The 12,210-nt window shown below is 38.9% G+C and overlaps 1 protein-coding gene and 1 long non-coding RNA gene across 2 annotated transcripts; both read left to right on the plus strand.

Annotated features, from left to right (window-relative positions):
- The first annotated feature begins 337 nt into the window (after window positions 1-337).
- Window positions 338-3,876, plus strand: LOC113712165 (uncharacterized). The gene is made up of 4 exons (XR_011821784.1): window positions 338-522; window positions 2,387-2,463; window positions 2,793-2,854; window positions 3,690-3,876. It is a non-coding gene; the product is annotated as an uncharacterized lncRNA (long non-coding RNA).
- A 2,272-nt stretch (window positions 3,877-6,148) lies between these two features.
- Window positions 6,149-7,810, plus strand: LOC113711182 (uncharacterized). Its single transcript, XM_027234362.2, has 3 exons — window positions 6,149-6,517; window positions 7,019-7,164; window positions 7,363-7,810. Exons 1-3 carry the CDS (start codon window positions 6,149-6,151, stop codon window positions 7,808-7,810), a joined length of 963 nt encoding a protein of 320 aa, XP_027090163.2.
- The last annotated feature ends 4,400 nt before the right edge of the window (window positions 7,811-12,210 follow it).

Below are 12,210 nucleotides of genomic sequence, written 5' to 3' on the forward strand. Positions count from 1 at the left end.
AATTTTGAGGAAGTGATATAAAGTTTTAACACCTGTATGACTTATTTGAAGTTATTCAACAAAAAAATATTTGAAGTTATTACCAAAAAAATTGAACTATTTGATGTTGAACAAAAGTACATTTACCACTTGTATTAATTTAACAAAAACTTGGCTCCCATTATGAAATTTTTTGACAAAAATGTTAAAAGGTAGCAATTAATAATATATTAGTAAAATTATACTACAACTAAAAAAACTTGATTGAAATTTTGAGGAACTCAGTGAACTGATATTTCACTGAAACTAAATAAACAAAATATGTGAAAAATATATGGTGTGGGTCAAATGTGAAAAACAAACATTTTGTAACCCAATAGAAAAGCTCTCTGCTTTACTCTCCGTTGGTCTCCCCTCTTTCACTTTACACCCTCAACAGAAACCATTAACAAAAAACAATTCTCCTTTCTCCTCTCCATAGATCGATCATGTCTTTGTGATGTTGAACAGAAGAAGTACTCCACCAACTCTTTGCAAGAAAAGGTATCTCATGTCTCTCCTTCTTCTCCCCGATTTTTCCCCAATTTTTTTTGCCCTAATTATTTTTTTGCCAAAAATTTGTGCCCAATTTTTTTGGATAATTTTGAGTTACGGGTGAAATCATCTCCACTAGAATTATTTTAGTTGTGAATACCATTACTTCATTCTTTTTTATTGTACAAGATAAAGGTTTCAGTGGGGTTGGTGGTGGATACGGGTTTGAGGTTGAGTTTGGGGACGAAGGTGATTATGATGTAGAGGGGTTTGTTTCTTGGAATGGGATGGAAAACGGAGACAAGAAGATGGGAATAAAATGAAGGGGGGAATTACAAGGGTGTGCGTAGGATAAAACAGGGAGCCCCCGACAAAGATTTTAGCAGTACAGACCAGACATCTCATTACTGGCACCCCCTTAATACCCTCTCACTCAAACCCATAAAGAATACCCATTTCCTGGTCACACTCCCTCTAGATTTAAGGGTTCCTTTGTTCTCTAGCTTCATCAGATTTGGGTCTAGGGAAACTTTCGGAATGTAAATATTCCTTAAATTATGGCAAGAGAATAATTTTATTGTAGTATAATCACTTTTGTATTCTTCCTGTCCGGCTTGGCGTTTGTTTGTTGAATGGGTTGGTACTTGTTAGCAGTTAGCAGCACTTGGGTTTTTGAAGAATTATATGATCCTTAAGATCGGTAGAAAATTCATTAATGTAAACCTCTCAATGTTAATGTTTACGTCTTTACACGACGACAGGATAGTGATAGACTATGGGAATGAAACCTATACTCATGTCTGTCATTTGCTTTTAGTGTCTGCTTTGTGTTTACTGGGATGAAAATGAATGGATTTACAAACAGTTTTTCTTTTTCATTTTTGTCTTTTAAAGTACTCTCCTGAAGCAGCCTTCATTTATTTAAAACACCCTTTTTAAGTTTTAACACAAAATTACTACTCTTCCAATTTCTAATTATAAACAATATTTTATGAATTCACTTCTTCTTCATGCGGTTTTAAACAAAAAAAAAAATGAAACAAGAGCTGGCCAATCGCATCTTGGCAAATTTAGTGATTCGTTAAGTTAGGTAAATATCCAAAAAACGCTTTACCATGACCAGTTGAAAGTGAAACTTTGTGAACTGTTGGATTCTTGTACGCTTTACATCCTAATTAGCTATAGTGATAGGAGTGGAAAAGATTTAAGAGGTGATTATGATGTAGATATGTCTATGAGTGGTTGCAAGTGAGAAAAATAGTGGGTTAAGTGGTGTTGGGTGGAGAGGGAATTGGGAAATCGCAAGGTTTAGTGGAATTTTTTCTGATGTAAAAAATTCCCCTCTTTTCTTTTTTTGTGTTGAAATTTGGTAAATTGTCATGGGAATTTCAAGAGAAAATCTCATCTCCATTCTCTACACCATCACCGACGTTATGTCCATTCAGTACTCCATCCAATAGAGATCAAGTTTTGGTACATGAATGAAATAATTTATTATTTTTTATGTTTTTTAATAGTTCTTCAGTTTTGGAAGTGAAGTTCTGATTTCTTTACATTGCAAGAGAAAAGTTATATTACCTTTTTAAAGTTAGGTAAGTTACATTTGAACTCCCAATGTGCAACTAATGAAGTCAATAAAAGATTCATGGCTGACTGTAATGCTAATTCTAGAGGCTTGCTTATGAACAACTTTTGGTTGCTGAAGTGGAGCATAATTCAAATATAATACAAAAGCCGCATGGGAAATTTGTATATATTGCACATCTTTTGCATTGGGAGTCATAATTTTCTCAAGTTTTGTGGTTAGTTAAGGAGTATGGACTTTGTGATACTACTTTTAATTGCCTTGTATAGCTAACTATGTTACAAGCAGGTGTTTTTAGTTTTTGTGAGGAAATCATGATATTCAGATTATGGTATAAGCTGGAGACAACATTTTCCTTGTCAAAGGTATACATCAAGCTTGATTTTCATTGTCCAAATTCTAGAGTTTATTTTGAATAAGTAGTTCTTTCCTACCATTTTTTTTAATATTTGGTGATGGACTACCTGAATGAATATGTAAGTTTTGACGATTATGTAGTGTTCTTGGAATGTGTAGTTGTAACGTTATTAGGTACAAGTATAGATTAGTATCAAAATTAAAAGAAGGAAACATATGTTTTATATGCAAACATTTTCTTATAAGCACTATAGCTACCATTTTATTCATTGTCTTTGAGCTTATAATGCACAGTATCATTTCATAGCGACTTCATTGGTTTGTTATTGTCTTGCAGCTTATTATGCTGATGCTATTGGTCCTTGCTATGGAATTTCCAAATATTGTGATGTTTTTTGGGTAAGTATATACTCCTTTCTATCTATGTTAGACTTGTTTCAAATGGTTGGGTCTTGTCAACAAAGTTTATGTAAAAGTGACAATTATAACTTTGTTCTAGGAGACATTTGCATATAAACAAGCTACAGGTGGTCTCTAAGCTAACTAGTAGAAAAGAAATTTCATAATCTAGTATTTCACGACATCTTATGCAAACTTTTCCTGATAACTACTTACTTTTATGCTATTTAAGCTACTAGCATGTGATATTTGCTATTAGAACTTTTGAAAATTGAAAGTAGGTTGGTTAGTGAATGTACTGGTTCGCCTCATAGTTAGAAGCTTCGATTTATAGTGGAGCATCTTTTCCATTTTTTACACAGTTTCACTAAAATATTAGATGCATCATTTTATTATTAAAATCATTAAACTATTACCAATGGGCGCTAAGAATCTCTAGATATGTCGAATTTTATTTGTCATCAAAATTTGGTCTAGCGATAAACAATATGCATTTTCAATACCTGAAAAGTTGAAGTTGCTATGCATAATCTATAGAATGAACCATACAAATGGAGCCCATGAAGCCATAGAAGGAACACTGTTTGGTTCTTAATATGGTAGCATAAGCATATTAATTGTTTTGTGAGTTCTTAATAACGTAGTAAAAGTAAAAGAAGTGTTTCTTGAGCTCTAATGTTCTAAGTGTTTATCTCTTACTTTACCCTTATTTAGTCATTGTCTAGATTATACTTAAAAGGAATGATTTAGCTTATTTTCTTGCAAATTCTTTAGTTATCTTTATTGTTTCAAGTTTTTCTTATGACCTACTAATAATTGCAGTACTTCACTGCAGATATGTTGCTCATTTTAGCTTTTTGGAAGATTAGCAGCAAGAGTTGCCAATTCACTCAAGGACGATAAAGAAAATCTTATACTTAGGAAATGTCATGACAACACATTTTTTTTGGGACTTGGATTTGTTTTGTAAAGCTACCTCGACTTATATGTGAAATTTAGGCCAAATACCACTTATCAAACTATTTGTAGGGTGCTATTGAATTTCATTATGATATTTGAATGCTTGATATGATATTTTGGCATTTCATAATGCAATGGATGCGTTCATTTGCTAATTGTCAAGCATTGTCATTTTTTTTCATTTATAGATATAATTGTAGTAGGAAAATCTGACAAATTTCATGGTGATAAAGTGTTATCACTGAATTAGAATTTTCCATTAATAACAACCTGTTGTCATAGAATTAAAAAGTGTTTAGTGACAACAAAAGTTGTCAGTAATTAGTCTATACCAATGACAATTACGGACCACTTTTAGTGACGACATTGCTTTGTATATCATTGACAAGATACTATGTCATCACTAAAATTACAACAATTACTGACGACACATGTTGTCACAAAACAGTCCCATTCACTGACGACTTTTATTGTCGTCACTATGTACTTTTACCGACGGGCCTTCAGTGACGACCCTGTGACAATTAGAAAGTTGTCAATAAAAGTCATCAGTGACGACTTTTTATTTTTTTTATGACAAAAATAGCCTGTCACTGAAAAACAATTTTCTTGTAGTGGCGTCCTGGCTACAAATTTATAATTATTTGTAAAAAAGAGCCATCTCATTCGGGTATATCAGATCAAGCAAACTCTTCTAGAACAGGGTGAATCAAGTAACCCATTGCACATTTAGAATCTCTGCTCCAGTATTTGGAATCGGGTATTAGCTACTTTAACTGGCAATTAGGTTTAATTTTTATTATTGTACAGGTTTTGACAACCTGTCAATTTTTTGCGCCGTTGCTGGGGACTGGCGCTAGTTATTTGTTTCTTTTTAAGTTTATTTTGTTCTAATTTTCTGGTATTTTTCTAATTTATGTCTCGTTCTTCTCGTACAGGCGAATTAGTTTTCGACCCTGAAGTAGAGAAGACCACGCGTAGAACGAGAAAGGAAACCAGACAGCTCAGAGAAAAACAGTCCAGTGTTGCATCTCAAGGACCTGATCCAGAGGTTGAGTCAACGGATTTGCGTGGTGATAACTCAAATGATTCAGACTAAGAGGAAGTCACCATGGCGAATGCACAAACACTAAGGGAGTTGGCTGCTCCCAATTTAAATCAACAACCTCTATGCATTACTTTTCCAAGTTTAAATGATAACACTCCATTTAAATTAAAATCTGGTCTAATTCATCTGTTGCCATCATTCCATGGTTTACCAGGTGAGGAGCCGTATAAACACCTGCAAGAGTTTAATGTAGTTTGCAACAGCATGAAGCCCCCAGGTATTACAGAAGAGTAGATAAAAATGAGGGCATTCCCCTTCTTCTTGAAGGACTCTGCAAAAGGTTGGCCGTACTACCTGCCACCAGGTAATATCACCACGTGGGACCAGTTGAAGAAAAAATTTTTGGACAAATATTTTTCGGCATCTCACGCTGCAAGTCTAAGGAAGGAAATCTGCGGTATCAAGCAACACCCAGGCGAGTCCCTCTATGAGTATTGGGAGAGATTCAAGAAACTATGCATCAAGTGCCCCCAGTACCAAATAAGTGAGCAACTGCTCATTCAATACTTCTATGAGGGACTACTCTTCAGGGACAGGAGTATAATCAATATTGCAAGTGGAGGAGCGTTAGTGAACAAGACTCCTCGGGCAGCATGGGAGCTAATTGAAGGAATGGCTGAGAATTCGTAGCAGTTTGGTACGAGGAAGGATGCCCAACGCGTAGGGTGAATGAGGTAGAAACATCATCTATCCAGTAGCAAATTTCTGAATTGACATCCTTCGTGCGATAATTAACTGTAGGAAGTGCCTCATAAGCCAAAGCGTGTGGGGTATGTGCTGCTGTGGGTCATTCTATGGAGATGTGTCCACTGGTTCAGGAAGAAACTGCAGAGCACGTGAACATAGCTGGCCACGCGCCCGCGCCAAGAAAGCAGTACGACCCTTACTCAAGCACCTACAATCCTGGTTGGAGAGATCATCCCAACCTAAGCTATGGAGGGAACAGACAGTCCGTATTTTTCTAAGGGTACCAGCAGCAGTACCAGTCTCGGCAACCACCACTCCCTTCGAACTCAAGTCCGTCCATAGAAGAGATGATGAAGCAATTACTTGCGAATCAGCAAAAGACGGATTCAGATCTGCAAAGCATGAGGAATCAATTGGGACAAGTGCAATCACTGCAAACTCAAGTAAATCAAATGGCCATCGCGATCAACCGTTTGGAATCCCAAGTTCAAGGGAAGTTGCCATTTCAACTTGAATTGAATCCGAGAAATGTGAGTGCAATGACTTTGAGGAGTGGCAAGGAAGTCGAAGGACCCGAGTCGGTGATTCCTAATGACAAGGATGAAGAAAAGATCGAAAATGAGTTTGAGAAAGAAGATAGCAATGGCACAGATCCAAAGGTACTCCCGGACCCAGTCATTACAGTTAAGATTAACCCGCAACCTTTTCCTAGCAGGTTGGAGAAACCGAAAAAGCAGGATAAGGATAAGGAGATCCTGGAGGTGTTCCGCATGGTAGAGATCAATATCCCCTTGTTAGACGCAATCAAACAGGTGCCGAAGTACGCAAAGTTTTTGAGGGACTTGTGCATCAATCGAAGGAGGCTGAGGGGAGATGAAAGAGTCATTATTGCAGAGAATGTGTCGGCGGTCCTATAGAGGAAACTTTCACCAAAGTGCGGGGACCCAAATATGTTCACTATCCCCTGTAAGATAGGAAATACTTTGATTAGAAAGGTCATGTTGGACTTAGGGGCATTTATTAATGTAATGCCAAAATCTTTCTATATTTCTCTAAACCTAGATCCATTAAAAGAAACTGGAATAATTATTCAATTAGCTGACCGAACTAATGCATATCCTGATCGGTTGGTTGAAAATGTGTTGGTTAAAATTAATGATTTAGTATTCCTAACTAACTTTTATGTATTTGACATGGCTGATGATCACTCTCCCGATCCCTCACCTTTGTTATTAGGTAGACCCTCTTTGAGTACAGCACAAACAAAAATTGATATTAATAAGGGTACCTTGTCCATGGAGTTTGATAGAAAAATTGTGCATTTCAATATTTTTTATACTATGAAATATCCTTCAAACTCTAATTTTAGTTCTGTTTTCTCTGTGAGTGCTATTGTCCCTGCGGTACAGGAAATGTTTGAAACTGTTGGCAAGAATGAGTTAGACGTTGCTTTAATCAAGCACCTCGAGTTGGAGATAACTCCTGAGGTGGAGTGGAGTGAAGATTTGAAATACACAATAGGGGCATTACACTCGTTGTCAACCATAGCAAAAAGGTATGAAGTCTCACAAATTTTCATTCCTAAATCTCACCAGAGGGTACTGCCATCTGTGGTGCAGGCACCTGTGTTAGAGTTGAAACCCCTGCCGAAGCACTTAAAATATGCGTATCTGGGCGACAACGAAACACTCCCGGTGATTATCTCAGCTGCACTCTCGGAAACCCAGGAAGAGAAACTAATCTGAGTCCTTAGAGAGCATAAGGAGGCGATAGGATGGACCATCGTTGACATTAAGGGAATCAGTCCTTCCGTCTGCATACATCGAATATGGTTGGAAGAAGACACCAAACCTGTACGGCAAGCTCAAATGAGACTCAATCCCCTCATGATGGAAGTGGTGAAGAAAGAAATTTTGAAACTGCTAGATGTGGGGATCATCTTTGCAATATCAGATAACCCTTGGATGAGCCCAATCCAGGCAGTCCCAAAAAAGGCAGGAGTGACAGTGGAGGCCAACCAAACAGGTGAGCTCATGCCAGTGCGCAAACCTATTGGATGGAGGCAGTGTATTGTCTACCGTAGACTGAACGCCGTCACTAAAAAGGACCATTTTGCTCTTCGTTTCATTGACCAAATGGTTGAACGCTTAGCTTGTAGGGCTTACTATTATTTTTTGAATGAATTTTCAGGATATTTTTAGATAGCAATTGCACCAGAGGATCAGGAGAAGATGACCTTCACGTGCCCGTTCAGGACCTTTGCTTATAGACGGATGCCGTTCGGGTTGTGTAATGCACCTGCAACTTTCAGAAATGTATGGTAAGCACCTTTTCAGTTCAGAATATGTGAAAAAAATTATTGAGATTTTCATGCATGATTTCAGCGTGTATGGTGATAGTTTTGATACATGTCTAGATAACCTGAAATTGATCCTGTTGAGATGTATAGAGACTAATATTGTGTTTAATTGAAAAAAATATCACTTTATGATTGACTAGGGGATAGTCTTAAGTCATGTTGTGTCTTCTAAAAGTATTGAAGTTGACAGGCGACAATAGATATTATATCTGATTTACCTTGTCCCGCGAGTGTGCGGGAGGTGCGCTCTTTTCTTAGACATGCAGGGTTCTATCGAAGGTTCATCAAGAATTTTTCAAAAATTAGAGCCCAATTGTTCCAACTTTTGCAAAAAGATGTGGCTTTCGAATTCGATGACAAGTGTGAGAGAGTCTTCGACAAGTTGAAGGAGCTATTGACCTCACCCCCGATCATCCAGCCTATGATTGGAGTTTGCCATTCGAGATCATGTACGATACCAGTGATCATGCTGTAGGGGTTGTATTGGGACAAAGAGTGGGAAAGGCAGCTCACGTCATCTACTATGCATCCCGAGTCTTGAATGGAGCTCAATTAAACTACTCCACTACTGAGAAGGAGTTTTTTGTTGTTATTTTTGCTTTAGAAAAATTCAGATCATATTTGTTAGGTATTAAAGTAATTGTATTTTCTGATCATACAGCATTAAGGTACCTAATGACCAAGAAAAATGCAAAATCGAGGCTCATCAGGTGGTTGCTCCTACAGAAATTTGACATGGAGATAAGGGATAAAAGAGATTCGGAGAATCTAGTAGCCGACCATTTGAGTCGCATACCAGTTGGAGAGGAGAACGAACCATTGAATGATGCATTCCCTGAAGAGCATTTATTTTCTCTAAATTCTCAATTACCTTAGTATGCTGATCTAGTTAACTACTTGCTAACTGGTAATTTTCCTGCAAGTTGGCCAAGATCGAAGAGAGATAAATTGAAGAGCGATGCCAAGTACTTCATTTGGGATGACCCGTACTTGTGGAAGAGATGCGCTGATCAGGTGATGAGCCGATGTGTAAGTGAGGCTGAATTTCAATCAATTTTAAATTTTTATCATACTTTACATGTGGAGGTCATTTTAGATCCAAGAGAACTGCTCATAAGGTATTAGAAAGTGGATTCTATTAGCCTTTTTTGTTTAAAGATGCATATGTGTTTTATAAGTCATGTGATCGATGTTAAAGGGTAGGTAATATAACCCGTAGTGATCATATGCCCCAAGTCCCATTGATTTTTGTCGAAATTTTTGATATCTGAGGTATAGATTTCATGGGGACTTTTCCTACTTTATTTGATTTTATATATATTTTGTTGACAATTGATTATGTGTCCAAATGGGTGGAGCCTAAGGCCACCCGAACTAATGATTCGAAAGTGATTTCAAATTTTATCAGGTCTAATATTTTTGTGCGTTTTGGGATGCCGAGAGCCATTGTTAGTGACAGGGGAACGCACTTCTGCAACAAAATCATAGCCGCGCTATTTCGTAAATACGGTGTACTCCACAGGGTCTCCACGCCGTACCACCTGCAGACCAAAGGTCAAGCGGAGGTATCGAATCGGAAAATTAAGTCCATTTTGAAAAAAAATGGTGCGACCCGATGGAAGGACTGGAGTCAAAGGTTGGAAGATGCTCTTTGGGCCTATCGAACGGTGTACAAGATCCCCATTAGGATGTCACCGTACAGATTGGTATTTAGGAAGCCATGTCACCTTCCAGTGGAGTTCGAGCACAAAGTTTTTTGGCCAATTAAATAATGTAACATGAGCTTAGAAGAGGCCGATGTTCAACAGAAGTTGGACTTGCAAGAATTGGAGAAAATTCGGAACGAAACGTACGAAAATGCACTGATTTATAAGGAGAGATGCTGGACATTTCATGATCAACAAATTTCTAGAAAAATTTTTGATGTTGGTCAGAAGGTCCTCCTGTACCAATCCAGGCTTAAACTCTTTCCAGGTAAGCTACGTTCCCGTTGGATTGGATCTTTTATTGTTACTCACGTGTTTTCCTATGGTGTAGTTGAAATCCAGAGTGCTAAAACAGACAATAAACTCGTGGTGAATGGACACCGTCTCAAACATTATTACGAAGGTTTTCCAAGTGGAGAAATGAAGACAATAAGTCTAGATGTACCGCCGTGTCCTACTCAATGATATCTTGCCATGTCTAGTCAAAGACATTAAAGAAAGGCGCTTATTGGGAGGCAACCCAATTTCTTTTGGCTGTTTGTTCGATTTTATTTTGATAGTTTAAATATGTTTTTCCTTGAGTTTAACTGATTTTTGGCTTCAATTTTCGTTTTTGATGATTCGTAGATACCTTTCTGGCATGACGCGCCCGCATCATGTCGTATGGAAAAGCTCATGGTCAGAAGGGTTCTTGCCAGTTTGATGCGCCCGCGTCATGTCATATGGAGAGCTCCTCATTCTGTGCCTTCGTCACGTGCCCACGTCACGTTCGCAGGAAAGGTAAGTATTCAAAAAAATTCAAGAACAGTTATTGATTTTCTGTTAATCTCAATTTTTGAATTTCAGAAATAAATTTTGTCCATAATAATAAGATAAATAAATAAATTTCAAAAAAAAAGAACACAAAAAAAAGAGAAAAGAAAAAATAAAACAAAGTAAGAGAAAAGAAAAAAAAACAAAGTCTTTCCGTTGAAAAAAAAAAGAAAAAAAATGAGTCCAAAAAAAAAAAAACAACAACAACAAAAACTATTTTTCTTTTTCTTCTTTCTTCCTCTTTCTTTCTTCTCCACTGCTTCTTTCTCTCTGTCACACAACCTCACTCAGTCGCGCGCCGCCCCTTCCCGCAATCGACGAACGCCGCCGCCGTCTTCGATCTCGCCGTCACCATGCCACACGGACGCCGCCCACGCCGACCAGCCGAAGCAGCCCAGCTCCTCGCATCCCCCACAGCTCCTCTCTCCGTCGCATCTCGATCGCGAGCCATCGTCGCCGCACTGCCCCTTTCCAGACCCAGCAGTCTCGCAGCCATTTCCCCAACCCCATTATCTACACGCCTTCTCTCTCCCTACCGCAACCACCATCGTCGTCGCGCAATCGCCTCCAACGCTCGTGCCACCGCCGCTGCTGAAGACCGTGAGCCGCGCCGCCATCACACCAGCACCGCTCACCACCACTCCACGCACAGCGTGAGTCGCCTCTTGGCCACCACCTCGCCCCAGTTCCTCTCCGCGCTCTCTTGGTCGACTGGAGCCCATCTCGTGCCGCCCAGTCCGCCGGCCATTCCTTTGAGTACGTGAGTCACTTTTGAATTCCATTGAGGTCCATTCTACTGCTTTCTTACTGCATACCTTGAAGTGATTTGTTAGGAAGTTATTTGGGTGTTGACTACACGACCTCTATTGCAACTTTAGTGGCGAAATTTCTGGGTTGTTTGTTCAAGTTAGGTGCATCTAATTGAATTGCTGGAGAATATTTTGACAATTGCTTTCAATTCCTAAGTTCGTTGAGATTACTTTTGGGATTTTGGTTGAATTAATTCTGATAGTGCCTATTGAATTGGGAGCCTATGCTGCTTGATTTGCTTGTTGAGGTTGGTAGCATTTTGTTCAATTGTTGGGGACATTCTGGAGGGTGGTTCATGTTGCTCATTTGAGAGACCATTATCTGTGATTTCAATCGTTTTATTAGTGCACGTCGTGGCTAAGCTGCTTGAGGTCATTCTTTGGCTGTTTGTTGGTTTCAGTGGCCGGGGTTCCCACCTGATGTTGACTGCATATTTTTTGTTGGTATTTTCATTCACGTTAAGCATTGGGCATTGTTATTTGCCGGTAGTTGAATACATCTTTAGGGATCATTACCTTGCTGTTGCTCTACTTTTGCTGGTTGCACTGAGCGTTGAAAATTCTATATTTTGTTGTTTGAGCTAACTATTGGGAGAAATGGTGAGACCAAAATCATCCTCTAGGTCTAGAGCCTCTCAGTCTCAACCCCTACCCCAACCCTCCATTCCAGTCAATGCCCCTATCAACCAACCTTCCGCTTCCGATGTCCAAACCCGATTAGGCAGGGGTAGAGGTGCTCATGTGAATGCCCCCGCTCACTTTGGGGGGCATTTGAATTTCATTAGACCCGCCGATCAGCAGAGATATGCCAAGATGTGTGAGCGGCATATCATACCCTGCAGAAGTTGTGAAAAACTTGCTATGACTGCCCTAGGTATATGGGAGGAAGTCGAGCAGATGTTTACCGTCATCGG

The sequence above is a fragment of the Coffea arabica genome, chromosome 10e, assembly GCF_036785885.1.
Source record: "Coffea arabica cultivar ET-39 chromosome 10e, Coffea Arabica ET-39 HiFi, whole genome shotgun sequence".
In the NCBI taxonomy this organism is placed as follows: domain Eukaryota; kingdom Viridiplantae; phylum Streptophyta; class Magnoliopsida; order Gentianales; family Rubiaceae; genus Coffea; species Coffea arabica.